The sequence below is a fragment of the Hypomesus nipponensis genome, chromosome 8 (genome assembly GCF_054491055.1).
Source record: "Hypomesus nipponensis isolate SF chromosome 8, ASM5449105v1, whole genome shotgun sequence".
NCBI lineage: Eukaryota > Metazoa > Chordata > Actinopteri > Osmeriformes > Osmeridae > Hypomesus > Hypomesus nipponensis.
In genome coordinates this window covers 4,887,933-4,915,351 of record NC_140368.1, presented here as the reverse complement: position 1 = coordinate 4,915,351, position 27,419 = coordinate 4,887,933, and the positions used below count along the sequence as shown (strand labels likewise).

The 27,419-nt window shown below is 51.8% G+C and overlaps 1 protein-coding gene across 2 annotated transcripts; it reads right to left on the bottom strand.

Annotated features, from left to right (window-relative positions):
- Window positions 1–28: 28 nt before the first annotated feature.
- Window positions 29–26,289, bottom strand: lama1 (laminin, alpha 1). 2 transcript variants are annotated; one of them, XM_084702865.1, is made up of 62 exons: window positions 26,046–26,289; window positions 22,112–22,285; window positions 21,760–21,872; window positions 19,150–19,392; window positions 18,387–18,566; window positions 18,020–18,109; window positions 17,342–17,459; window positions 17,004–17,182; window positions 16,557–16,662; window positions 16,288–16,445; window positions 15,967–16,107; window positions 15,700–15,867; window positions 15,202–15,303; window positions 14,878–15,092; window positions 14,493–14,604; window positions 14,225–14,335; window positions 13,438–13,565; window positions 13,196–13,282; window positions 12,892–13,103; window positions 12,631–12,737; window positions 12,355–12,535; window positions 12,119–12,255; window positions 11,753–11,986; window positions 11,515–11,658; window positions 10,998–11,177; window positions 10,725–10,910; window positions 10,432–10,559; window positions 10,116–10,236; window positions 9,855–9,995; window positions 9,564–9,682; window positions 9,346–9,435; window positions 9,041–9,234; window positions 8,805–8,947; window positions 8,610–8,708; window positions 8,334–8,445; window positions 8,085–8,241; window positions 7,790–8,000; window positions 7,495–7,611; window positions 7,113–7,276; window positions 6,878–7,016; window positions 6,641–6,743; window positions 6,220–6,519; window positions 5,916–6,070; window positions 5,675–5,818; window positions 5,423–5,556; window positions 5,178–5,325; window positions 4,947–5,071; window positions 4,642–4,792; window positions 4,398–4,542; window positions 4,171–4,312; window positions 3,960–4,074; window positions 3,542–3,709; window positions 3,108–3,259; window positions 2,809–2,994; window positions 2,492–2,681; window positions 2,295–2,401; window positions 1,860–2,049; window positions 1,600–1,752; window positions 1,320–1,473; window positions 1,060–1,193; window positions 691–907; window positions 29–560 (listed from the first exon to the last, which is right to left on the bottom strand). In XM_084702865.1, the coding sequence occupies exons 1-62, from the start codon at window positions 26,104–26,106 to the stop codon at window positions 400–402; spliced, it is 9,276 nt and encodes a 3,091-aa protein (XP_084558991.1). In that variant the 5' UTR covers window positions 26,107–26,289; the 3' UTR covers window positions 29–399. The 2 variants fall into 2 exon arrangements, with proteins under 2 accessions (XP_084558991.1, XP_084558992.1); XM_084702866.1 differs by having other exon boundaries at window positions 7,113–7,273.
- Between the last annotated feature and the right edge of the window lie 1,130 nt (window positions 26,290–27,419).

Here is a 27,419-nt window from a genome sequence, read left to right as displayed (position 1 = left end):
CAGCAGAAAAGGCTGACAACATTTATTTTGTGAATTTTATTAGCAAATAAGAATTATCTGTGACATCAAATTCAAACGTTACATTTTACTGGTGTCCAATATGGGGAAGTCAGAAGAAATTACAAAAATACAGAATCACTGTCTTAATCACTTTTTTAAAATGACTTGAGTTTCACAAACTAAAACATTCATGGTAGTTAAAACAACATTGTTTCATATTTCATATCGTAGGTCAAATATCTCATGTTGGGATTCAAGTTCTGTGAACCTGAGGTATTGTAAAAACAACCAGAGTTCATGTTCAGATGTACAGTAACTGGGTAACAATGCAGCAAGATTGTGGTTGCTATGATAACAGTGCTCGTATTGTGATGTCATGTTGTTATTATGGTATGGTTGTCAGGCAGCATTAGCAGGACAGGAGTGTGGGGTGACCCCCATCAGAGAGAAGGCAGTACTGAGGTCCAGCTCGTCGGTCACATGACCCTTGATGAGATGAACGTTCCGCATGCATCCTCGGAATGAGCTCCTGGTCGTCAGACAGTTCTGCTTTACACCAACTGAGGAGGGGGGGGGGGGGGGCAGAGGCAGGAGGAGGAAAGAGAGAGACAGGAGAAGGAATGTGAGTCTGATGAATTGCAGAACGTGACCAAAAGTGTGTGCGTGCGTGTGTGTGGGGGGGGTGCGTACCAGGGAAGCCCCCCACGTAAACGGGGTCGTTGGTCTCCGCGGAGGTGGACTGAGGGTGGGGGTTCTGGGTCAGGGTCGTGACCCCATCCAGGGTCAGGCTCAGGCTGTTCTTGGTCTTCCTGGCCAGCAGGGTGTGCCAGAGACCGTCACACAGCCGGGAGCCACGCCCCGACGCCACCGACACGCGCCCCGCTCCGTTGTTCACGTGGAACACCACCTGAGGGGGGGGGGGGGGGGGCAGGAAGACATAAACAAAAGAACAAGCCACTGTTATTTCAACGTTGTTTCTGTTAAGGCGCCGTTCACAGAGCAACGTGAAGGATCCCCCTCGCCCCCCCCCCCTGCCTCCACCCAGACGGCTCCGCCCACCTGTCCGTTGGTGATCTCCAGCCCGATGGCGTCCACCTTGGCGCTGCTCACCCCCAGCAGCACGCCCTCTGGTGCCCAGGTACGGAACTGCAGCGACACCGACACGTCCGAGCCCACCTTGTAACCGTCACGCACTGCACACAGAGATCCGGTTAGACACACACACACACACTCTGCTCACCTTCCTGAGTGTATCTAATGTAGAGGAGGACACAGGAGGAGCCGGAGGGGGAGGTAGAGGAGTTAGAGAAGGGACTCACTGAGGGCGGCGTGGCCCGACCCATTGAAGAAGGAGCCCATCTGGGCGTGTGTGAAGCAGGGAGCGGAGCCATGGTGGGCCAGGGGATTCTGGGTATTGAGCTTCACACCGTTCAGCATCACTGACTGAATACATCCTGCCAGACTGTGGGTCACCTGGGAACAGTGAGAACAACAGCTCTATAAGTATTCGCTGTGTTAAAGAGTGTGCGTGGGGATGTGAGTGTTTGAGCGTGTGTGTGTGTGTGTGTAGGCGTGAGTGTGGTTGCGTGTGCGACTTACGTTTCCTATCTTCTTGGCGGTGTAGGTGTGTGGGAGCCCTCCCAGATACAGCTGGTTCTCTACATCCAGAGTGTTCCCTCTGATCTGGACCGGTGCTGAAGACTGCCCGTCCACATTCAGCACCGCAGTCTTCTTGTTGAAGTCTGTCTTCACCTACACGCACACGCACACACACACACACAGGTCAACCATCCTCCTTCTCATTCTAGATGAGGGCTGCGTCTGCCCGTCACATCCCAGCATGCCTTGGGGCTACCCACCGTGTGCCAGTGTCCGTCGTTGACGAGCAGGGGGAGGGAGGCGGAGGCGGGGCCCTTGCCCAGGTCGCAGGTGAAGACCAGGTGCCCCCCCTGCAGCTGCAGAGTGGCGTAGTCCATCTGGTTGGCATGAGCCATGTAGTAGAGCAGACCACTCTGGACAGAGGTACGCACTGAGAGCTTCAGAGAGAAACTAGAGGAGAGAGAGGAGAGGAGGTCACTTGACCAGGCTTTGACAAACGTACTGTGGACTAGCTATTGCGTGTTTGTTACTATCTGTGTGTGTGTGTGTGTGTAACATGATCTCTGTTGAATCTCAGAAGTGCATGACCTTCTAATGAATAATAGATTCAAACAGTTAAGAAGCACTCTGGCCCATACAGGAAATAATGCAACCCCATGGGATAGCTCTTAGTACTGAATGTTCGCCATGGTTACCTCTTCCTGACATGGTTGGGATGGATGCTAACAACCATGTGACTGTGTCTGGAGACACCAAAGTGGTGGGCGTCGCCCATCACGCCAGGCTCCTCCTCCGACGCGCACTACAGTGAGAAGACAACCGATCATCAGACAGAGCGTGTGAGTGTGTCAGCGTGTGTGTGTGAGTGTGTGTCCGCGTGTGTGTGTCCTACCGTGAGGGGCCCTGGTGTGAGAGAGCTGAGCCCTGTGGGGGGTGGGGGTGGGGGGAGGGCGGGGGCGGGGGTGGGGGTGGGCTCTGGCTCTGGGTCGTCAGGTATGAGGATCCTGCCGGCCCTCTCCTCCAGCAGACAGCTGTCCAGGTCCACCCCCTGGTACCGGACCGCCCTGGAGAGGTCCACCAGCCTGCAGGACAGAGCACACACAGTCAGAACCTCACACATACACACACGTACACACACTAAAACACACAGTTTGACCACACAAGACACGAGTAGACACGAGAGGCCAAGAGACTGCATGAGCTCCTTACACGGCATTGAGGGCGAGGTTCCTGAGGCAGCCGTGGAAGGAGGCGGTGGTTCTGAGGGCGGCGTCTCCCTCGGCTGGGGCGAGGCCTCCCAGGAACACAGCCGTCAGAGACAGAACGGCCCGCTCAGACGACTGAGACAGACGCATCGACTCCTGATGGTCCTCATCCACCCGCACTGTCAGAGTCCTGAAAGACACGCACACCACTCAAGATAGGACAAGCCTGCATGCCTGTCTGTTATTCTGACCCTGATTCCAGTCAGGTCTCCCAAACGGGAATGTCTCCATGGCGACACTCACTTCCGGTTCCTGTGAAGGATGAGAGAGTGTTCTAGCCCGTCGGAGAACGTTCCGGTCCGAGGTTTGACCACCGTCTTGTGGACGCTGCCCCCCTCCACGATACAAACCTGCACCTCCAACTTCCCCGACACCAGCTGTACTGCTAGGAAGGGCTAGAGTACACACACACAGGGATCTACGTCAAATTTACATTTAGTCATTTAGCAGACGCTCTTATCCAGAGCGACTTACAGTAAGTACAGGGACATTCCCCCAAGGCAAGTAGGGTGAAGTGCCTTACCCAAGGACATAACATAATTTTTCTCCTCCGGGAATTGAACCGGCAACCTTCTGATTGATAGCCTGATTCCCTAACCACTCAGCATCTGCATCTGACCCCCAAATGTATGTCTATAAAGTATATCGGTGTCAGATCTAGACAGGTGTATATCTACCTGGCGTGTCTGTCTGCGCTGGCGTGTGGCAGCCCGGCTGAAGCCGGCCAGGAGAACGCCTGTGTCGTTCCTGGTGGAGAAGGACAGAAACAGCTCCCCCTGCTGGCCAAGGGCGACAGGACCCAGCTCCACGAAGCCCTCTCTCAACACCGACACACTACGGATGGGCTGGAACACACACGCACACAAACATTTGAACTAAATGTAGTTTTTTAAATCTTTCTTTAGTTGATGTTGTGCTCCTGGAAAAGAGCCACGTAAAGAGAGGTGTTAGGTGAAACCTAAACCAAACAAATGCGCAGGGTTAGATGGACAGAGATAGAAGACAGATGGAGAGAGAAGATGGGATGGAGTCTGTAGATGGATGGGCAGAGAGGAATGAAGCAGGTGCAGAGAGGGTGAAGGCGCTCCCAGGTACCTCCAGCACACAGCCCTTCTTCACGCCGTACGCGTCTCGGAGCAGGTCGAAGTTGGAGCGTGCAATCTCCATGTTCTTAATACAGCCCACATATGAGCGGGCCACCACCTGTCTCCTGGGGAAGGACATCATCAGAGACGGTTCCACACGCATTAGGAAGATCGAGCCCGGATTGAACCAATAGCACCTGTCGTCACAGTCCTCTCCGTACCTGATTGGTCGAGACATGGGCAGGCCCCCGATGTAGATTGGGTCACGGTCGGAACGGTTGAGGTCGGAGGCGGAGCCTGGAGACTCACCCTCCAGGATCTCCTTCTCTGACGAGTTGTCAGCAGCCATGACTGACAGGTAACCTAGGAGATGTGGAGGGAGAAGAGGGGTTAATGTGACATCCCAGACAGGTAACCCAGGAGATGGGAAGGGAGGACAGGGGTTCACCTTTGCGCTTGTTCCTCTGCAGGGTGATCTTGTACCAGACTCCAGTGTTGTAGGCTCTCGTAGAGGTCAGAGGCAGAGGACCTGACCCCAGTTCAAAGGTCAGACGTACCCTGCCCTCCACAAGCTCAATGGACAGGAAGTCCCTCTGGAACACAGGAACACACACGTCACTCACTGTGCATCACTGTGTGTGTGTGTTTGAATGTGTTAGTGTGAATGTGTGTGTGTGTGTGCGTGTACGTACAGTGCCGTTGGAGGCCAGGTAGAGCAGCAGGCCGTTGGGAGAGAGGGTTTTGAAGAGAAGGACAATGAAGGTGGCGGTGGGGCGAAGAGGCTTCTCCAGCACTGAGTACCCACTGCCGTCAAAGTGGAACGATGTCTCCTCTGACTGGGGGCTGGAGGAGGTAGGAGGAGAGAGGAAAGGAGAGGAGGAGGGAGGGAGGAGGGAGGGAGGAGAGCAAAAGAGGAGAGAAGGATGATGTTAGAGAGGGAAGGTTTGGAAGGAGAGAGACGAATAGTGTGTATATGTGTGTGTGTGTGTGTGTGTACCTCATGAAGCAGCCCTTGCAGGCTCCCTCTCTCTCAGCATAGTTCCACAGGCCGATGTTCCTCTCGTTGAGGACAGCGTCGCCTAGGCAACCCTGGAAGAACCTATGCTTCAGCTCTGGAGGAGTCTACAGTAGAGAGAGGAGGAACTGGGTCAGAGGGGGAGGGGCTATATTTGGGGTGGGAGGACTTAGACTGTAGGAGGAGCGAGGCCAGAGTCGGTTGGTTCCCTACCATGATCCTCTCCCCCAGCCCTCCTACGTAGATGAGGGTGGAATTGTTGACATCCATGACAGTAGCGTCTCCCGGTGACGAGCCCTTCACCACCCGTAACGGCTCAGACTCCAGCCGGTGCACTGTCAGGCTGCCATGACGACCAAACCTGGGACGGACCATAGTGACAGAGCACACACACCTGTCAGAACCATGATGTAGATTTGATCCACTGTGCTCTACTCCTGCACTCTACTGTATCGTACCGTGTGACGTTGATACGATGCCAGCTGTTGTCGTTGATGGTGATGTCAGGGTGTTCCAGGCGGGCGTGGCCTGAGCCCGTGTTCCATAGCAATGCCACCTTCCCAGCATGCATCTCTAAAGCCAGGTAATCCACCTGACACACACAGGGAACGCAGAAGAAAACGTTGAGCTTGTGTAAGAGCGAGTTTGTGTGTGTATGTGTGTGTGTGCCTGCGTCTGTGTGTGTGTGTGTGTGTGTGTGTGAGCCTCACAGTGGCGGGGGAGCCCATGTAGAAGAGCAGGCTGTTGGGCTGTGTGGTCTTCAGCGTGAGGGTCAGACTGTTGTAGTTACTGGAGGAGACCTCTGGTCTGTACGCTCTCACACAGTCCCTGTCAGCCTGCACAGCCACCTTGATCTGAGGAACACACACACCAGGGGCGAGGGGTTAGAGACCAGGAGACTGTGTGTGTGTGTGTGTGTGTGTGTGCGCGCTTGTACGCGTGTGTACTCACAGAAGCCGCCTGCTTGCGAGCCTGGTTGATCATCTCTCTGATGTCGGACAGGTTGCGCCCCAGGTTTTCTCCCAGCATCCTTAGCGGCCTGAGCCGCTCCATGAGCCGCTCTGTCCGAGACTCCGCCTCCTGGAGCTTCTGCTCGGCAGCGCTCGCTGGAGACGCACGGCAGATATGACGTCAGGAACCACCACAACAACTCGCCTCTCACTCCCCTCAGAGCGAACACTGCCTCAGGCACACGGACTCATCCGAGTATTTGCCCGCACCCATCCTCCCCCCTGTGTGGTCGCTCCAGACCCACCTGTTCTGTGAGAGTCAGACACCAGAGTGTTGGTGGCTGTGACGGAGTTGTTGGCCCGGGCCACGGCCGCCCCAGACTCCTCCAGCTTCTCCCTCAGCAGCTCCAGTCTCTCCAGCGCCCTCTGCAGGCTGGCCCCGGCCACCGCGACCTGCTGCTTGGCCCCCTGCACCACCTCGCTGGTCCCGTTGGCCAGGCTGACGAGCAGGGCGGAGTAGCCAGGGAGGAGCCGAGAGGCGTTACGAACGCTCTCTTTCACCGTGGCCAGTCTGGATGAGGCGGTGGTTATGTTGACCACAAGACCTGAAAGAGAGAAATACACAACTACCAACATCACCTTGGTGTTTCCAGTTTAGGTGTGTCTGTCTGTCTTACTGACCCTCAGCAGTGTGTGTGTGTGTGTGTGTGTGTGTGTCAGACTCACCTTCAGCAGTGTGGTTCAGAGCCAGACTTTCCTTCAGGACGGCGGTGCTGTGCTGAACTGTCTCCGCCCCCTGCTCAGTCAGTAATGGCTCTGATTGGATCGTCTAAAACACACACAGAACGGCAAATGTGCATGGAACTGGAAAGAGGCTGATGTAGCTCTGTATGCTAAAGGAAGCCATAAAGTAGATATGATCTATAAGGTGACGGTGTGGAGTTGGTGGAGCGGTGACGGTACCATGTTGAGGGCGTGGTCACTGGCGGCGTGAGCGCTCAGGGCCTGGTCCTGCGCTGCCTGGACGTCTGTTCTGATGTTGCTGTTGGCCTGGGCGGCACTGGTGGCGTTCAGGGAGGAGTTACGCACCTCCACCAGCATCCTGGACACGCACACACCACGTCAGCGTCAGAAACCCACACACTTACACACACACTGGCTCAAGACACACACACACACACACATCCTCATACACGACCTGTGCAGCTCAGCAGCCTGCTTGCTGAGGTCTTGGGCGTGGTCTTCTGCCCGGTAGACCAGCTCCAGAGCATCTCTGCTCCTCAGGTCCATCACCAGGCTGTCCACATGCTTCCTCAGCAAGGGCCGGCACTGCTCCACCTGCTCCCTCGACACCTCCAGCTGCTGCCGGAACACAAAACAAATACGCCCTGTCAGAACACTCACTGTAGTCAGCTGGTTTGAGGTGTGTTTTATTTCTATGAACTCAATTTGTTTTGGGCTCAAAAAATATTCCTATTTGAAAAGCTTGGGAGGTTTGTACATGCATCGCACACACGTAAAGTGTATATGTCGTGTATGAGTCCTGTGTGTCTTTGTGTGTCGTGTGTGTGCAGTCTTACATAGGTGATGTTGGTGGTGTCCTGGACCAGGTCCACAGCTTCGGCTAGGGTCTCCTGCATCTGCTCCAGCTGCTGCTCTAACGTCTGGTTCTGTCTGCTCACGTTCTGCTGGAGGTCCTTTGCGCACACACACACACACACACACACATGGACACATGCACAAACACACGCACACATACATCCATAGTGTAATTAATTACGAGTCATTCAGTTATATATGAGAGATTTTGACATATCACATATTATTGTTATTCTTCTTCTTGTAGTAAGTGATGTGTAGAGTGTGTACCCTGACCTGGTAAAGGGCCTGCAGGGTGGGTATGCGCTCTAGAAGGGTGTGCGTGAGGTTGATCTGCTGGCTGGCGCTGGTGAGGAGAGCGCTGGCGCCCTCTAGCTGCTCTGAGTGGAGGGACAGGGAGGAGGCCACGGCCTGGCTCCGGTTCTCCAGCGCTCCCTGCTGGTCCTGGAGGTCCTGCTGCACCACCCGGAGCAGAGCCTCGGCATCCCTGCTTGGCAGAATTCATCAGATGTATTGACTGGTGACTGGTACGAGCACAAGGGGTTTGAAAGAGATGTGGTCTGAGCCTGACCTTTGTTCCTTAGCAACAAGGGTGCTGCTGGGAGTGAGGTCCACCTTCCTGATGCTTTCCAACATGGCCGCCGCCTCTCCCAGAAGACGCCTGCGATTGGCCTCGTCAAGCTCCACCTCCTCTGTTCTATTCAAAAGCCCCGCCTCCTTTGCCAGGGCTGGACCAATAAGGATTAGAACAGTGTTCAGCGGTTGGCAGCATAAACACACGATGATTATGTTTTGATTCTTGTTATCGTTGTTGACCTACCCTGAATGCTGGTGTGAATGTTGTCAATGTTCTCCAGGAGTAGTGTACCCTGGGTAAGGCGACTGAAGATGAACTGGTCCACTTCCTCAACATCACCTGACAGACGAGTGGCCTGTCCAATCAGAAGATGGGGGTTTGAGACCAGCCGCCAATCAAACAGAGGCTGGATCACAGAGCCCTCCTCTGGGTACTATTCCTCTAACATACAGACATGCAGTGTGTCTGCTGTGAGCAGCAGGCTAACCTGCTGTCGTCATGTTATTAAGGGAGGCCTACCTGCTGTAGGAGGGTGTTCATGGTCCTGTTGAGGTCATCAAGCTGGGCCTCAGCTTGGCCCAGATGGTAGGCTGGACTCTTCTCCCAGGACAGCAGAGACTGGTGGAGAGAGGAGGATTTTGAGAGTGTGGCTCAACACATCGGTGTTCAGGTCTGGCGTGGAAGAGCGTGGTGTGTGTGTGTGTGTTGTCTCACCAGAACGTCTTTGGTGTCGTTCTCAAGGGAGACCAGGACCCTGTAGGGGGCCAGGATGACCCCAGTCAGGTTGATAGACAGGAAGGAGCGCTCCACTTCCTCCAGGTCGTCCAGCAGCACACCCGTACATTGATCAGCACAAGCTGGGAAAACAAGTGGGTTAGGACGTCCAGATTGCTGTGTTGATTATGTGTGTGCGTGTGTGTATGTGTGTGTGGAGATCAGGGTACACTCACAGACACACGCGTCTCCTTCCAGGACGTGTCTCTCCTGACACTGATCACACAGATGACCTCTGACCCCTGGCCTGCACTCACACTGGCCAGTCAGGGCGTCGCACGCGGCGTGGAGCGACCCCGACTCGCTGCACTGACAGGGCTGACAACGCCCCCCCGGCAGCGAGGGGTTACCATAGTAACCCATAGAACACCTGTGTGTGGGGGGGGGGAGAGAGCTCTGGTCAGTCGGAGACTGTGTGTGACGGGGTGTGTGTTACGTTCGGAGTGTGTGTAGAGGAGGGTGTACTGGGTGAGTGTGTCACCTCTCACAGTAGCGTCCCTCATAGCCAGGCTGACAGGCGTCACAATGGAAGTCTCCAAGCAGACCCTCCAAAGCACATGTTGGACTGAAACTACACACACACACACACACACATAAATCATGATAACATATCACTTCCTCTATCACTGCTATCCACCTATATGAAGGTTTCAAACCTGTTCAACTAAGAGAGCAGAATGAACAGGGGTGGAGGTGTACCTGTTCTCCTTCAGGGGGCAGGCACAAAGGGAGCAGTCACTGACTGAACCCCTCACCTGGCCATAGTACCCTGGGGCACACACGTCACAGTGCCCCCCGGCAGTGTGGTGCTGGCAACCCTGAGAGACGAAACAAACAAACCCACCATGTAACACTAAATAAAACAGATGATGAATATGTGTGTATGACAGCTTACCGCTGAGTGTATGCTTGGGTAAATGTGTGAGCATCCGTGTGTGTGTGCATGCATCCCTGTGTATGCATGTGTGTGTGTGTGTGTGCGTGTGTTACCAGGCATTCCCCAGTGTCTGTGTGGCAGGCCAGGCTGTGGTTGCTACAGCGACAGGGCACACAGGGCTGCATGAGGGGCCTCCTGGATCCTCTCAGGTCCAGCTCTGACACGGGCTGGCGGTAGTACCCTGGAGCACACTCCTATTGGACCACACCACGCAGGGGGAGGGGCTATCACTGACCGATACAGTACAGGATACAGTGTGTGTGTGCGAGTGTGTGGATGTGTGTGTGTGTGTGTGTGTGGATGTGTGTGTGTACCTGGCAGGACAGTCCAGCGTAGCCAGCAGGACATTCACAGCTCTCTATCAGACTGGCCACATCCCCTTCTTCAGAACTGTCCTCCACATCCAATGCCGTTTCCATGGTGATGTTGGCAATCCTACAGAGTCACACAGGTAGGTCACGTGTGCCTGCGTGTGTGTGTGTGTATGCGTGGGTGTGTGTGTGTGTGTGTATGCGTGGGTGTGTGTGTGTGTGTATGCGTGGGTGTGTGTGTGTGTGTATGCGTGGGTGTGTGTGTGTGTGTGTGTGTATGCGTGGGTGTGTGCATGTATGCGTGGGTGTGTGTTCTGACCTGCTCTGCTGCATCCCTGTTCCGTAGGAAGCCTTGATGATAACGTACTCTACTTTGCTGAGCACGGACAAGAAGTCAACATGACTCACAGCCTTCTCTGAGACCGAGTTGAAATACTTCCACTGGTGCTGTAGGACACAAACAAACACACATACATGCATTGACTCAACAGACTACCACTGTTACTAACACAGGACCTGAGAATTCAGTTTAAACTGGCACTTGTTTTGACATCAAAAACGAGAGACTTCATTTGATCTGTTTGAAATGACATGCAGTGCTTCTATAAGTACCTCAGTGAGGGGGACGTCTTGGCGCGTTCTGACCCCGTTGTCGGGGGCGACCAGATCGGTGTAGATGACCAACTTCCTCAGGTGTCCTCCCCTTATTAGAACCTGTGGCTCGTGATTGGCTAGTCCTGTCCCATCCTCGGCGTAGAACGCCACAGAGTACGACAGCCTCCCGCCATACGACAGCAGCTGGAGAGCAGGACAGGGATCAACTATGAGTGTGTGTGTGTGAGAATGAGTGTGTCTGAATGAGTGACTGTGTGTGTGAGTGTGTACCTTGTTTCCTTGGTATTGTGAGGGAAGCCTCCAGTAGTAAGGTCCAGTCAGCGTGTGTGTGTGTATCTCCCTGGTGTCCAGCAGCATGTCTGCCCCCTGCTGGTAGACTCCCTCCACTGCACCCTGCAGCTGAGACTGACTCACCAGCCTCAACAGCTCTGGATCCTCCCCCAGGGTAATCTAAACACACACACATTTCACATAAATACCATAGCTTGATTCTTAAGCTTCTTTCTATCCCTCTCTCTCCCCCTTTCTCTCTTTACTCTCCCCATCTTTGGCTCCACCCTCTCTCTCCTTCTCCGTCCCTCGACCTGGCACGGCGGGCAGGAGGTAACAGCTTGGCTGCCCAGACAGATGGCTCCTCCATTTGAGAGGACGAGGCAGCATCTGTTTCGGCGTCGCCCCCTCCGCCATCCCCATGGCGACCAATTAAGAGCAAACTAACGAGCTCCACTCAGCCTCCCTCAGTGTTCTAACAAGGACACGGAGGGTGAAGGTGGGAGCGTGTACGTACCGGCGTCCTGACCATCCCTCCCAGCTCCTCGCAGACGAGGGAGACCCCGGAGCAGTAGCAAGGGCTGCACCCCGCAGGGTCGTCCCCTGACAAACCAAACGTACCCGAAACACATTCATCACAACCTGCTCCGCCCACGTTGACCTGCAGGACACAGAGGGAGGGGAAGGGGGTTTGAATACAACTGCTGTTTCTCCACCACTTTCTGTCTCTTACACACACACACACACACACACACCTTGCAGAGGCAGGCCCCGGTCTCCTGACAGTCACACACTCCCAGCTCAGCATCACAGAACTCCTCCTGGGTGCCGTTCACATTGCAGTTACACGCCTTGCATTGTGGGTAGTCCCGGTGGCCCTTGGCACAGCGGTCACACCTCCTGCCAGAGAACTCCGCCCTGCACAGGCAGTGACCGCCGGTGAGGTCACACTGGCGTGAGGAGCTACCGGCCTCGCTGCAGTCACATGACTAGACAGGAAGCAGAAAGGTGGACACCGGTGAGACAACAGGCCCAGACTGACGAGACAGAGAAAAGGTGTGTGTCCTTATAGACAGACAGAGAGGGAGGGAGAGATGACAGAAAGTGTCCCAGGGTGGTACCTTGCATCCTGAGACGGGGTCGTGACCCCAGTAGCCCTCCTCACACCTCTCACACTTCTCCCCCTCGGTGTGGGGGGGGCAGATACACTCCCCCGTGTCCCGGTGACAGCTGCCATGGGTGTGGGCACAGTCACACTCTGAGGAGAGGGAAAGAGTGGGACAATCATGTTTCCATTGCATTGGTTCAGTGTAAAAAAACACACTATTGATCGGGGTGACTGGTTGCGTGATCTTACTGGTGCAGCCGTTGTCTCGGTAGTTGTAGTAACCATGGTGACAGTGCTCACACTTGTCCCCAGCCACGCCCCCGATGCACTGGCAGCGTCCCTCCTCATCACATGACTGGGAGAGAGAGGCTGATTGGCTGCAGTTACAGGCCACACAGCCTTGCCCACTCAGCAGGCCATGGAATCCATCCTAGCAACAGAAACCAAGACAACAGTGTTACTCCAGGTTCCCTCCTCCTCCTCCTCCTCTCTCCCTGGTGTTTCCACCTTGGCTCCGCCTCCTACCTGACAGTGATCACACTTGTTCCCGTCTACGTTGGCTCGACAGCTGCACTGCCCAGTCTCCTGATCACACATCCCAGAATACGAGCCGTTTCCATGGCAGCTACAGGCTGGAAGAGATGGGAAAGAGACAAGAGGTCATCAAACACACACACACACACACACACAGTAGCCAAGATGGGTGACGCTGATCGGAGGTCACTAACTACAGTATCGCCTCAACATTCTCTGTTTGAAATCTTCCAAGGCCGCAACAACTCTTACGTTGGCAGTTCTTGGCAGTGATGGCATCTCCATAGTAACCGTCCTGACAGCTCTCACACTGGCGCCCGCTGGTGTGACCAACGCACTTCAGACACGCCCCCGTGACACTGTCACAATGGCCTGCCTCCCGCCGGTCCACGTTGCCGTTACAGTCGCACACCTCACACACTTGGCCAGGAACTGTGGGGTCGCCGTGGTAACCGTTGGCACACCTGAGGGCAGGGAAGGTCAGAGGTCAGGGTAAGAGCAGGAAGTACAGACAGGAAGGGGAGGCAGCTGGGTCAGGATTGATTAGTATTCTCACCTTTCGCAGTTAGTTCCTGTGTATCCTAGCTGACACTGGTCACATGACGCCTTCCCAGGCTCCTCCAACACACAGGTAGGACTGAAACTGTCACAGGACACAGACGCACAGTGAGGACATCACTCAAACCTGGGATCAGCTGGCTAACTAACACAGCTTCCTGAATCATTCTCTGTCAGAGGGACAGCTTATGTTCCTAATGAACAAAACGATTGTGAAAAAGCTTGTGGTGGCAGCCGTACTTGTTGGAGTCGACAGTGAGCGGGCAGGCACATCTCTGGCAGTCCTCGGGGGTACCCTCTGTGGCATCGCCATAGTAACCAGTCTGGCATTGGTCGCAGTGGGGCCCTGTGGTATTGTGGGTACAGTCCTGGAGAAGATTTAAGGAGACAAAGTGAGCAAACCACACACATGCCGTTACACTGCAGGGCACTCTCCACGGCAACGATAAAGGTCTAGAACATTTCCAGGAATGTGGTAGAAAGATCCTGTTCCACACACAGACGTCCTGTATGTTTGGTTCCCCTGACTCTCTGGTCTGTAAGCAGAAGCTTCCTCTTCAGTAGCAGTCATACCATAACCATATAGGAACATTTAGAGAGGACCATGTAGAACATAGACCTCAACTTTCTATGACCTCTGACCTCTCCTGTCATAACATGGAGCAGAGGATACACACTACATACAGAGGCTGTCTGGTCTCCTCTCCAACCCTGCTCCTGGATAGCTACCCTCCAGTAGGTCTAACCTCCAACCCTGCTCCTGGATAGCTACCCTCCAGTAGGTCTCCTATCCAACCCTGCTCCTGGATAGCTACCTTCCAGTAGGTCTAACCTCCAACCCTGCTCCTGGATAGCTACCCTCCAGGAGGTTTATTCTCCAATCCTGCTCCTGACAGGTTCACAGACAAACAGCTTCCTCTCTAACCCTGCTCCTGACAGGTTCACAGACAAACAGCTTCCTCTCTAACCCATGTGCCACAAAGCCTGGACTTCTTTTACGAGGGCTCAGTGTACGGAAGACGCTCACCAGGCAGGCGCCGCTGATGTCACAATGGGAGGCGTGTTCGTTGCACTCGCACGGGAGGCAGTTCCCTCCAAACAAGATCCCATCTACGCGGTAGAACCCTGGGACGCAGTCCTGCAGGGAGAAAAACACACACACACACACACACACACACACAGGAACAACACAGCTCTGTTAACACTTTGCTGCAGCGTGCAGCCGTGTTTTAAAAGCAGATTCTGTGCTAGAGCTAAAAACACTCTCTCCTCGGTCATGTGACCTGGGTGCTTACCTCACAGGAAGTGCCTGCGTAGCCCCAGGGACATTCACACTGCTCTACGGGCCGGGCCAGAACCGGGTTTGCAGCGTTGGGGTCCGCCATGTCCAGAGACACATAACTGAGCCTGGAGGAGGCAGAAAGGGAGAGGGGCAGGGTTGGGAGAGGAGAGGACACTATTGCAAACACTAAACATTCATGGCAAATAAAATCCCTTCTGATTGTAGCTTATTAGGACCCATCCTGGAGGAGAGGAGACTACAGCAGCCTATAGAGACCCATCCTGGAGGAGAGGAGACTACAGCAGCCTATAGAGACCCATCCTGGAGGAGAGGAGACTGCAGCTGCCTATAGAGACCCATCCCGGAGGAGAGGAGACTACAGCAGCCCTGTGTCTTACCGTATGGCACCCTGTGCTGAGGCGTTGAGGTGGGCTCGGATCCGGAACCCAGCCAGGTCGGCCAGAACCGTCATCACCTCGTCCCTCTGGATCTGCCTCCCTGACACCAGATCCACAAACCCCTCCGGAACCATCTCCACGGCAACGCGCTGCTCGCGTAGGGGCGTGAGGAAGACCTGGTGGGGTGGGGTTTGACGCAGCCTTCTCCCATTCCCCTGGGACACACACAACCACATGGACACACACACAGGTTTCAGGAGGCTGCCTGGCTGGAACAGAGAGGCGGAGATCCTGCTGGTGACCTCTGAGGTTATCAGGGCTTACCTCTATAATCAGGTCAAAGTGCGATGGCAGAGTCTTGTCCTCGTTGTCGATGGAGATGTCATAGGCGACGCTGTAGTTCAAATAGCCTCCGTAAGACGCCAGCTGGAGAGCGTATGGGGGGGACGTGGGGAGAATGAGGGCCATGTCAGAGATGATTGGTTAATATAATTGGTTATTATAATTGCATATTGTAGCAGCTCTGATCTCCAGAGGCTAACAAGGAGCTGATGTTTGTTAATACAGAGATTAATACACTCTAATATTAATTACTGACACCCTGGGAGGGAGATAAGAGACAGTGGAAACAGGGGAGAAGAGAAGGAGAGTCAGAGAGACAGAAAGAGAGCGAGAAAGAGGACAGAGAGAGGGAAAGACAAGGAAAAAGAGGGGTTTAGAGAAAGAGAGACAAGAAAAGAGAGGTAAGAAAGAAGAGATGAGAAGAGGAGAGATGGAAGAACAGAGAGAGGTGGAGAGAGAGAGGAGGAGAGAGGGACCTACTCTGTTCCCCAGGAAGGAGTCTGGCGCTGCCCAGGTTGAGATGTAGGGGTTGGCAGGACCAGACGTGGTGTTACCGGGGACGATGAGGTTGTTGTCGTCGGCGATGGGGGCAGTGTAGACTGAGGAAGTGTGAGCTGAAGGGAGGAGCCATCCGTTGGATACCACCACCTAAAAACCCAAGAGAGCTTGTGTATGTATTTATCTGTAGTGTACGTATTTGTGAGAGTGTGTGTGTGCTGTATTTCTGTGAGTGTGTGTGTGTGTTACCTGTGAGGTAGACCAGGGGGAGCTCTCACAGACTCCAGACACACCAAAGCAGAAGCACTCAGTGCAGCCCTCAGGGTTGCTGCCCTGCAGGTTGAAGAAGCCCTGCTTACACAGGTCACAATGGGCACCCATCACGTTCTCCTGGAACACACACACACACACAACACAGTCAAGAGGGGACCACAGAGTAAGGCTTTCCAGAATATAAACATACTGTACACAAATGCCTACATGCATATACATACACAGATATCCCTTTGTAGTTTGTACACACACACACATGCAAATCCCTGGACACCCAGACAGAGAGTCAGGTGGTACCTTGCAGATGCAGGGGCTGCAGGGGTCGATGTTGAGGCTGCCGTCCAGGCTGCACTCACAGCGAGAGCAGAGGGGGAAATCTCTGTATCCAAACGCACATCGGTCACATTGCCGGCCAGCAAAGCCCTCCTTACACACACACTGTCCCACTGGCAGACCTGCACACACACACACATTATGAGCTCAACACGTCTAGTTTAAATATGAGAGAGAAAGAGAAAGAAACAGTGGGAGACTGATATGAGATGTGTGTGTGTTGGTGGGTTGACCTTGGTCTGGCTTGGCGTGCTCCCCGTCTCTGATACAGACTGCAGACTGGGACCCTTGCATGTCACAGTCACACTGCTCGCAGGGCTCCTCGTCGTAGGGAGACACCTACACACACACACACACACAGGGAGATACACATTCCACAGCTGTAGAACTCATACTGTCTGCTGACACACTGTCCTGTACAGAGACCCTTACAATGGCCTGTCTGGGCAGTGTAAGTAACTAGGGCCACACACACACACACGTTTTATTGGACTAATAATGTGAGACAGTGAGGAGTGGAGGACAAAAGCTGTGTGGGGTCTGGGCGGGGGCGAGAGAAGAGAGGCAGGGAGGGGTAGAGAGAGGAGGAAGGGAAGGAGAATGAAGAGGAGGAAGGAAAGGGGGGAGTGGGGGAGGGAGAGTGGGGTAGAGACAGGAGGATGAAGGGGGAGGTGTTTTACCGAGAGAGGTCTGTAGAACCTGTCAGCACAGGTCTCACAGTTGACACCTGTGGTGTTCTGGGAGCAGGAGATGCACACGCCCCCCCCTTGCAGACGACCCTGCATGTTGATGCTCCAACCGCGCTCAGCCACCGTCTGGTTATAGTAGCAGTCCTCTGCCTTGCCGTGGCAGTTACACTCTGGGGGAGGGAGGGGGTGGAGAGGGGTTAGAAACCGAACAAGCCTTAGGAATGATATAATGTCCATGGTCCCTTGCGGGGTGGAGGGCTGTGTATGTTTGTGTGTGTGTGTGTGTGTGTGTGTGTGTGCGTGTGTGGGGGGGATGCGGGGGGACTCACTCTCACACGTGGTCCCAAAAGAGCGAGTTCCAGGTTGCCACGGTTCCTGGTGGTATCCAGGGCAACACTCGCTGCAGCTCTCGCCACAAGTGTTATGCTCACACTCACACTGTAACTTCTGATTGGACGAGACACAGAGAGGGGAGGAGTTACACATACGCAAACGCACATGAAATTCCTATTTGTGCACCCATCATCACACACACACACACACGTGCACACACACTCTGAGATGAGATGGCTCCCTGCGGGGTGTGAGGTGGTACCAGTGTGTGAGTGTGTGTGTGCAAGTGTGAAATGTGTTTGAAGATGTTGAATGAGTAGGTATGTGAGTGTGTGTGTGTTATCCCCTTGTTAACGTGACAGCCCCTTTAATGAGCTGGCACTCTCTGGCAGCAGTACCCACAACTAACAACCTGCTCCTGCCGATAGAACCGTCAGAAACAGTTCAACAACAACTAAATCTCTTAACAAGAGTGAACTAGAGGTGACCCCACAAACAGTGTGTGTTGGTGTCTGTTGTTTTTGTGTGTGTCTGTGTATGTGCGTGTGTGTGTGACACCCCCAGCTCCTTCCCACAGACATTGATTTAGTGTTCCACTCTGAGTGGGGAACAAAAGATGATTGACAGCTCCTGTGTGTTTTTGGGCAGGCGGGGCGGGGGGCAGCCCTGGTTACCTTGGTGACGGGGTCCAGGGGGCAGCTCTGGGCGTGGCCGTAGCAGATGCACATCCCTCCCACAGAGATGTCCTTGATAGAGTAGTAGTACTGGAGACACACACGTACAGCCCAAACACACACGTTAGTACACATTCTGCAGAAAATATCTTGCAGTTCAAACATCTATGGTGAGATCCTGTCCCTGGCTATGGTCAGATCCTGTCTCTGGCTATAGTCAGATCCTGTCCCTGGCTATGGTCAGATCCTGTCTCTGGCTATAGTCAGATCCTGTCTCTGGCTATAGTCAGATCCTGTCTCTGGCTATGGTCAGATCCTGTCTCTGGCTATGGTCAGATCCTGTCTCTGGCTATGCCCGTGGTCGTACCCGACGTGTGACGATGGGGTCCAGCTCCTTGGGGTCCCGGTGACTGAGGGTCATGAGGTCGGCATTGAGCGTGCGTATTCTCTGGAGGCGGAGCCTGATGTAGCGGGCGGAGGTGAAGTCCAGCAGCTTAGGAGTGAGGTCATCAGCACTGGGGCGGCCGTTGATCAGGGAGGTGTGGATCTGGGAGAGGAGAAGAGAGTGAGAGGTGGAGGTAAGGAGAGCAGGAGGAAAAGGAGGAGGAGAAGGAGGTGGAGGAGAGCGGAAGGTGGTGGAGGAGGAGGTGGAGGAGGAGGTGGAGGAGGAGGTGGAGGAGGTGAAGGAGGAGGAGGTAAGGAGAGCGGAAGGTGGAGGTGCAGGAGGAGGTGGAGGTGAAGGAGGAGGAGGAGAGCAGCAACAGAGTAGAAAAGGACAGAGAGAGGAGGCGAGGAAATTGGGAGCAGAGTAGAGAAGAGTCATTTATGAAAATTAGAAGACCGGTTATGATATAATATGTGTAATTTACATTTAGTCATTTAGCAGATGCTCTTATCCAGAGTGAATTACAGTAAGTACAGGGACATTCCCCAGGGCAAGTAGGGTGAAGTGCCTTGCCCAGGGACACAACATCATTTGGCACGGCCGGTAATCAAAGCAGCAACCTTCTGATTACCAGCCCGATTCCCTAACCGCTCAGCCACCTGACTCCCCTGTACATGTAATATTACATGTCCATAATGATGACCTCAGCAGTACCCCGGTGCCCACTGTCTCCATGGTGACCTACCTCTCCATGCTCCAGGGGTACCAGGCGGGAGTAGTAGGACGTACAGATGACCTCATCGTCTCTCTTGTAGGTGGGCGGGCCCAGCCGTGGCGTGATGTTGTAGTGAGTCAGACACTCTGTGTCGCTGATGGCGTAGTACTGCCAGGGTGTGAACTCCACGCCGTCTAGAGAACGTTCCAGAATCCAGTTACCAGAACGGGGCGAGTTAGCTGCCTTGATGATCACATAGGCTACCTGGAAGATCTGGAGACACACACACACACACACACGTAGAAGCTGAAATACACACCCATACACACACGTCAACACAGCAGACACTGTATTGTGACTGCCCAGAGTGGAGACAATGTGTGTAGGAGCAAGGCTAGCTGATAGAGAAGAGAGATCTTTGTGTTACTGTGGAGCTACAAGGTTTCATTCTAATCAGGTTTAGCTCACTCTGACCCTCACAGACACACACACACCAACAAAAAACACACCAACACACACACACACCAACACACACACACGGCTCTGTTAATGTATGACCGTACTAACTGTCACATGACATCTAGTCAAAAAGTGTACAAGGCCTTCTGGACTGTGACCCCCCCCCCCCACACACACACACACACAGACACACTGACACACACTCTCTCCCTCTCCCTCTTCTCTCTCCAGGGGTGTGAGGCCTAGCCTAGCTGAGCCAGCTACTTTGTAAATCCTGTTTCTACAAACACACCAAACAAACCCCCTTTCATCCAGCGCTGTCACCCCCCCCCCCCCATCTCCCTCTAACCCCTCAGCCACCAGTACTCTCCCTCCCTCACCCAATCCCGACCAAATAACCAATCGAGTCCTGGCTTTCCCCCCCTCCCCCTGGAGCACTGCTGCTTAACATTCACACAGTAGATCACCAGGGATCACCCTCTCAGACCCGCTTCCCAAGACTCACAGACACAGGGAACCTCAGGAACGTACATCATGATTGATCTGGTTTCACATGAAAATAATTACAAGGATGTTTCCTGCAATCTTAAAACGGTGTGTGTGTTTAATTTGAGACAGAAAGAGAGGGATAAATTAAGAAAGAAAGAGTGAGATCTATTTGGATGCTTATTTACCTGCAGCTTAGCTACAGCAGAGAGGACACACACACTTTTATCCTCACAGAGCCAAATATCTATCCCCTCTTCTCTTTTTCCTCCACATCTCCCCAGGACAGTTGATGAGTGAGGTTGAGGGTAGACAGAGAAGTCAGATTAAAGCTAACAGAGATATCAGAGAGAGCAGAGTGGTTTTCCCGCTCCTCGCCCCCAGCCACTGGTTAACTTTCATCCAGTTACGGTGTAATTAAAGGTGATTCAGTTGCTAGGGAACAGGAAACAACTACTCTGATGTAGGTCCTTGTGTACGTATATCAAGTGCTGAAGGACGGAAAGGAGAAGAGAAAGAGACCAGACAAAAATATATCAGAGAACTCTAGAAGGTACAATTTCTGAGAAAATTTTAAGATGTGCTTGATATAGCATAGTAAACCTATTGTATAAACTTATATATGTTGAAACAAGACAGGAGAAAGACAAGATATTTGATACATATATTTTCATCTGATATGTCTGTATATTAAAGTATGCATACTTACTATTGAAGATTGCACAGATTGAAAAGAATACAGCATAGAGATACCAGACAAAGGGACCAAGAGAGACCGGAAAAAGAAAGAGAGAGACCAGAGACCCCCAGAGAGACCATATTAACCAATATCTCAGAGACAGTCCTACCCCCCACTTCCACAGTGTCTTCATCCCATTACCAGGACCTTACTAACCAAACAGGACAGACACCATTTGGCTCTCCATCCTGGGCCCCCCAGGAAGCAAAGCTCTCTCTCCCTCTCTCTCTCACACACACACACCCCACAAACACACACACACTCTTACGCAGACACACACCACAAACAAACACACACTTACACACCACAAACACACTTACACACACCACAAACACACACTTACACATAGCTCTGCTGTCCAAACAGCCCTAGTCTACTCAGCTGTGTTGGCTGACACTGTCCTTCACCGAGATCTCCAGCACCTCCACCCCCTCTCTCTTACACACACACACACACACACACACACGCTACCTCTATCTGTCTCTCTGTCTTAGCTCTGTTCCCCTTTCTCTCGTTCCTGTTGTCTCCCATCCAATGTTTTCCTGCCCCCCCCACCCCCCCACCCCCCCACCCCCCCACCTCATCCTACTCCCTCTTCAACCTCTCCTTCGCCTGCCCTCCTAGTCCCCATTCTATTCATTGTGTTGTCCTCCCCCCTCTCCTTCCTCCACAAGACAAAAGGCCTGACTCATCTGCTGCCTGCAGCAAAACGACGGACCATGCCACACCACTGCAACCTAGATTCAACTGGTTCAGTGGTCAGGCAACAGGCGAGACACCAAGTGTGTATGTGTGCTTATGCCTGTGTGGTTGAGCTGTCTCAGGCCTGTTTGGGCCAGTCGTCCCAGACTGTATCTGTACCAGACATTACCTGAGGCACTGGACACGTGAGTGTGTGTGTGTGTGAGTGTGTGTGTGTGTGAGTGTGAGTGTGTGTGGCAAAAAGAGACTCCTACCTGTCTCAGGTCCAGAGTGATCGTAACCCAGTGGAACTGTCGTCCGTTCTTGATGCTGGGGCTCTGCCACCATCTGTTGGTTCCATCGATGGCATTGGTGATTGGATGCTGCTCTGTGATAGAGAGGGCAGACATGGTTAGCGATGTGTGAGTGATGCTTTACAGCTGGAGTATGTTAGACCCTCCAGGCCTGCAGCCATAGACAGACATGTCGGCGTAATACAGCTGACTCATCTGTCTGAGAACACACACACACAAACGCACTGCTACTGCTGAATTATCTCCAGCTCTCTTGAAGGAAAAGTTCAAATGTCTAGGATGGCACTGGGTCCTGTGTGTGTGTGCGTCCTACCTTTGGGGTTGTTGCTGTTGGCATCGCAGACGCGGCATTGTGGGTTGCGTATGGGTCGTCCCGGGACGTGCTCCACCAACTTGCAGTACATCTCCGGCTTTGGGTCTCCACACGTGGCATTGGTGCTGATGTCAGCGTTACTGGCCAGGTTGGTCAGGATAGCCGGGAAGAGACCTTGGGGAGGGGGGGGGGGGGAGAGGACACCGAAGGTAATGTGATATGGTAACTGTCACAGTCCAGAGATCGCTATCTGCCTCTCTCTCTCTCTCTCTCTCTCTCTCACACACACAACCTAACCTCATTTATTGCAAATCTTAGGCACAACCTTCACTCTAAACACACACACACACACACACTGGCCCCCACATGCTCTGTTATTTACATGCACCATTGCACTGAAATGACCAGGTGTGGGACAATAGACAAAGACTGCTACACAAACATCCACACATATGCACACACACACACACAACCACACACACAGTCCCAGCCTTTCTCAAGTACTGCTTTGTATTCCTGCTTCTCCTCCCAGACCCCCAGTCTGACTGGGTCTTATTAAAACTGCAAGCGGTTATAACTCCATCCATAATAACAGTCTTCATCCAAGAAAAAAAAACTGTCCCAATCCCCCCTCCCCAGCCCCAAAAAATCCATCCTTACTCAAACATCTCCAAGGTAAATGTCTCCTACTATACCTCAGGGATCTAGTCATTCCCAGGAGAGGAGAGCCTCAGGGTCACTGAATGTTAATCCCAGTCCTGATTTTAAAGCGGTAATATAATCCAATACCTCTATTTATCTTTAATCCCTCCACTGTTCCCTCACAAGCATTCCTGAGGGGCCACAAAAGCCCCACAGCCACACATGCGTGGGTAAGGAGTCTTTGGACTAGTGACAAGGAACATTAAAGGCTAAATTAACCTGGTTCAATTCCTGCACTGGATTGTTTCCAGTCCTAGACTAGTTTGACACCACAGTTGTACTGGGTCCTAAGGGTCTGTCTTCATTTGGTGGCCCACAGAATAAGGGTTGTTCTCTGTGCAAAAGATGACGTAGATTCATTATATTTATACAGAAGGTAGTTATCATGGCAAAAAGCTCTCGTCAGTGAAACTAGAACAAGCAGTTTTGACATTTGAAATGATTCAAAGCACAATTATTGTTTAAAATAAGCAGTATCATGCTGTCACATATGGGATCATTCATGATGTCAGATCTAGCAGAATGTGGAAGCAAGGCAGAAGGCAAAAATAAAAATATTTTCGATGAAAGTTTTGTATAAACTAGAAACTTTTGTGTGAAAAGGTTTTGTATAAACTAGAAACTTTTGTGTGAAAAGGTTTTGAAAAAAAGTTTTGAAAAGTTGAAAAAAAACACTGTAAGAAAATGTTTCTGAAAAACTGGAAACTTTTGGTGTTGTGTTGTGTGAACAAAAAGTTTTGAAATGTTGAAAAAATATTTATACAAAAAAGTCTTTTAAACATTTTTTTCACACACAACACAACACCAAAACAAACACACACACACACACAGCTATTCTCAGAGGATCAACTTAATTTCAAAGTGTACTCAGTATTATCTGAAAGTTACACAGGTTAAAGTGCTTGTCTTGCCTTGCTGCCTGATACTATGTGTTACTGGAGTCTTAATGATTAACACCTAGTAGCCAGGCCAGGAATGAGGTCTGAGAACATAGTCTGGGGGGGGTTTGGTCACTCAAGGCCAGAACACACAGAGACTAATTCAGTCATATCTATTCAGTGCTAAACAGAGAGCTGGGACAAGGAGTTGAGACCAGGGAGAGGTGCAGAACACCTCAGTGTGTTTGCTGAGCTAAAACATACTAGCTGCTTAATGACTTTCTTTATGGAGACAAATAGAAGTAGCTTTAAACTTCAAAGTTATATTGTGTGTGTATGTGTGTGTGTGTCTGTGTGTGTGTGCATGTGGATGCAAGACAGTGGCAGGCCTAAGGACATGTCAACAGAGATTATAGATGATCAGATTCTATCAGTTCCGTGGGGATCTTCTCTGAGACATGGTGTGATTGGAGCAAGAGTAACAATACAGGAGATATGAAGCTTTGTTCTAGAACCAGTGCTGGGCTAGGCTTCTCTGTTCTAGAACAGCCCACACCTTCTCTGTTCTAGAACCCCCCACACCTTCTCTGTTTTTAGAACCCCACACACCTTCTCTGTTCTAGAACCCCACACACCTTCTCTGTTCTAGAACCCCACACACCTTCTCTGTTCTAGAACCCCACACACCTTCTCTGTTCTAGAACCCTCACACCTTCTCTGTTCTAGAACCCCACACACATTCTCTGTTCTAGAACCCCCCACACCCAACCCCGCCCCAAACCCCCCATCTCATGACTGACTGAAAGCCAGATGGTCCAGATAACGCCTGATACAATCCCACTGATCTCTGCTGCGGCATCCAGAGATAACATTGACCAGAGCAGTGTGAGGTACAACTCCAAACACTGGGCTGTTTCTCATTAGCAGGAACCCTGCTATCTGATGCCTGAGGGGAAAGATACCACCAGTCTGAAGTGAGCTGCAGGTCGGGACACTCGCAGGACGTCCAGGAAGTCTGGAAGCCCAGCCAGGACGGTTCAGATCCCGTCAGCTCAGTGGCTCACAAGTTGTAGTTTGTAGTCGTGGCTACAAGTTTAAACTAATCCGATTTTTACTGCTCTCCTCCTTTTCCTCCTCCTCTCTCAAACTGACATGGCCTCCAGCCAAACTCATCTCTTCTCTGTCATTATCACAAAACTCCAGGCCACCCTCAAACACACACTCACTCACTAGACAGAGTTGATGGTGAGTGGTGACACATCGTTCGGGATTGTATGAATAATCGAGCCTGGGTGTTATGACCCGCTGTGGCCCTAGAGTCCCCCAGGTGTTACCATGGACAGCTCTAATGGCCCCTAAAAACAGATGGGGCCAGACCATCCTGGTCCTGGAGATGGGCAGAGTGGGCAGCTGTGAAGGGTCTGTCTGGTGTGAAGCTTGGGGGACCACCCTGGAAGTGCTGGAAGAACTGGACCTGCTCACACACAGCCAGGCCAGGTCTGCCCAGGGTATACTGGGCTTGAATAAGCCTTGCTGGGCTAGGTTGTGCTGGGCCAAATTCAATCTTATATTTTATATTTTTTAGTAGACTGTATCATATAAGTTGAGAAGTCAAGGAGACATGCACTCAGTCTGCACCGACACAATCAGCATTTCAACCTGGCCCTGATGACCACTCGATTGTCATGGCTAGGCCTGTGTGAGCTCGCTGCCGGAGGGCCCTAGTCCGTTAGCATGACTGTGCGGGACCTAGAATCCGGGGGGAGGCGGCGACTTTGTCATTCATCAGCATTACAATGGGTTGGAATTCCTCTCGTGGGAACCTCTTAAGTAAAGACCGTTAGGAATGAACGCTGCTAAAGTGACAAAACTAATGAAGGATTTACAAAGAAGCCGATTTAAAATAACCTGAGTCCACTCACTATGATATTAGGGGTGTAATAAGCAGTTTCTGACTTTATTCCCCCTTAAAAAAACTAAACACTTTTAACTGTTTCTTTTTGCAACAGAAATAAAGTAGGCTATTTGTTCAACAAGCACAAGTATAAACTTTGCGTATCGATGCTTTTCATACAGTAAATTGAATTGATAATAAGTTAAGAGCGGTAAGAGCCCAGGCTAGCATATTACAGAACTTGATTGATCCCTCAACCACAATATTCAACTCAAACCAAATAATCTGTATAATAATTAAATTAAATAATGCACCAGATTTAATATAGCCTATCATTGTCTTCAACACAGGTGCATTTACTATCTAGCAAACAGCCGTTGGTATAGTTGCGTCCTCGTGGAGAGGGGACAGATAGACAGAAAGTGCAGCGTCGGGAGGAACTGTATTATTTCCAGCTCACCTCTCTGCTGGCACTCCACAGTAGCTGTCCACAGCATCGCGATCACGCAGAGTACCCGCATCTCTCTCAGCGTGGAGATCACGGCTTCTGCTCCGATCCTGCGGTAGGCTATCTAGGCTACTACAAATATAAATCAATCAACTTTAGCTGAAGTCCTGCCGAAGTCTTTCTATTTTTTTGGCAAGTCAACAACTAGTCTGTGTCTAGCACTTTCTCTCTTCTCCCCTTTCCCTTCTCTCATTCATTCAACTCTAACTTTTGTCTCTACCCCTTTTTTATGCTGTCCCGCTGAAGTCTCCAGCGGACCGCACCATCCCTGGAGACGCGGGGGTGCGTGACCAGACTTGCAGTGATGCGAAAATCGTCATTTAGTCCCAACTCCGTTAAAGTTATTGAACACATTTCAAAAGGTACTATTGGATAGTTGTGTTTGGGTGAACAATAGGCTACATACATATGATTAGTATTTAAAGAATTAGGTTTGTTGGCACTTCCACCAGTTTTAATTTTCAGCTGACCTTAAGTGAAGCGGTGGAGTCTGAACGGCAAAAAAGTTGGTAACAGTAGGGCAGTAATATCTTAGAACAAGTAGCAATAAGTAGCTAAACAATGCTCTAAACAAGGCATAAATAAAGGACTGACAGAAAGAAAGAAAGAAAGAAAGAAAGAAAGAAAAAATACATCCGAAGAACTGGGTCATCTGGGGAAGCTGGGTAAAGAGTAGGATGAAGAGGACGAAGAAGAGAATGAGAACAGGTGAATGAGAAGAGGAGTTTTCCTAGGTTACAGGTTAACAACAGGACCCAAGAAGGACAAGAGGAAGATGGAGAGGGGGCCACTGTTGGGCCATGTTTCTCAAAAGTATGTACAGATCTAGGACTCCACCTAGTGGTAACAGCACAATAATACAATCTGAGCCTCGGGTTCAAATGGGATGTATCTGTAGCACCACCTGGTGGAAGGTTCAGAATATGAGAAAGAAGAGAGAGTAGGAAATACCTACCAACTCATCCAGTGTTACGGGTGGGGGAAGGGGGTAATGGAGGTGCTGATGGATGTGCTGATGACAGGAGATGCGTGTGTGTGAGAGGTTTACTGCTGCCCTGTGGACCTGATCTCCACAAGCCACTCGATCCCTGTTTATACACACACAGACTCCAAGAGCCATTCTGCTGCACACATACCTACAGACATACCAGAGCTCATAGGAACTCTACACTTGTCTCGTTACTTGCCTCACAAACATACATCTACACATGCCAAACCTGAATAAGCTACTAACGAGAGCAATCATTTAGATTTGGAGTACTGTCTGAGTCTGTTTTTATGTCTGTCGGTTGTATATGTGAGTATTTTTTAAGTGTGTGTGTTGTG

What these genes read in the sequence shown, in the direction of transcription:
- lama1 (XM_084702865.1), bottom strand. Translation starts at nt 26,106, where the DNA reads ATGCGGGTACTCTGCGTGATCGCGATGCTGTGGACAGCTACTGTGGAG. An exon ending in CAGACACTGGGGAATGCCTG is followed by an intron (nt 9,683 to 9,854) that starts GTAACACACGCA and finishes TTCGTCTCTCAG; the next exon opens with GGTTGCCAGCACCACACTGC. An exon ending in GGCTGGGGGAGAGGATCATG is followed by an intron (nt 5,072 to 5,177) that starts GTAGGGAACCAA and finishes TCTCTACTGTAG; the next exon opens with ACTCCTCCAGAGCTGAAGCA.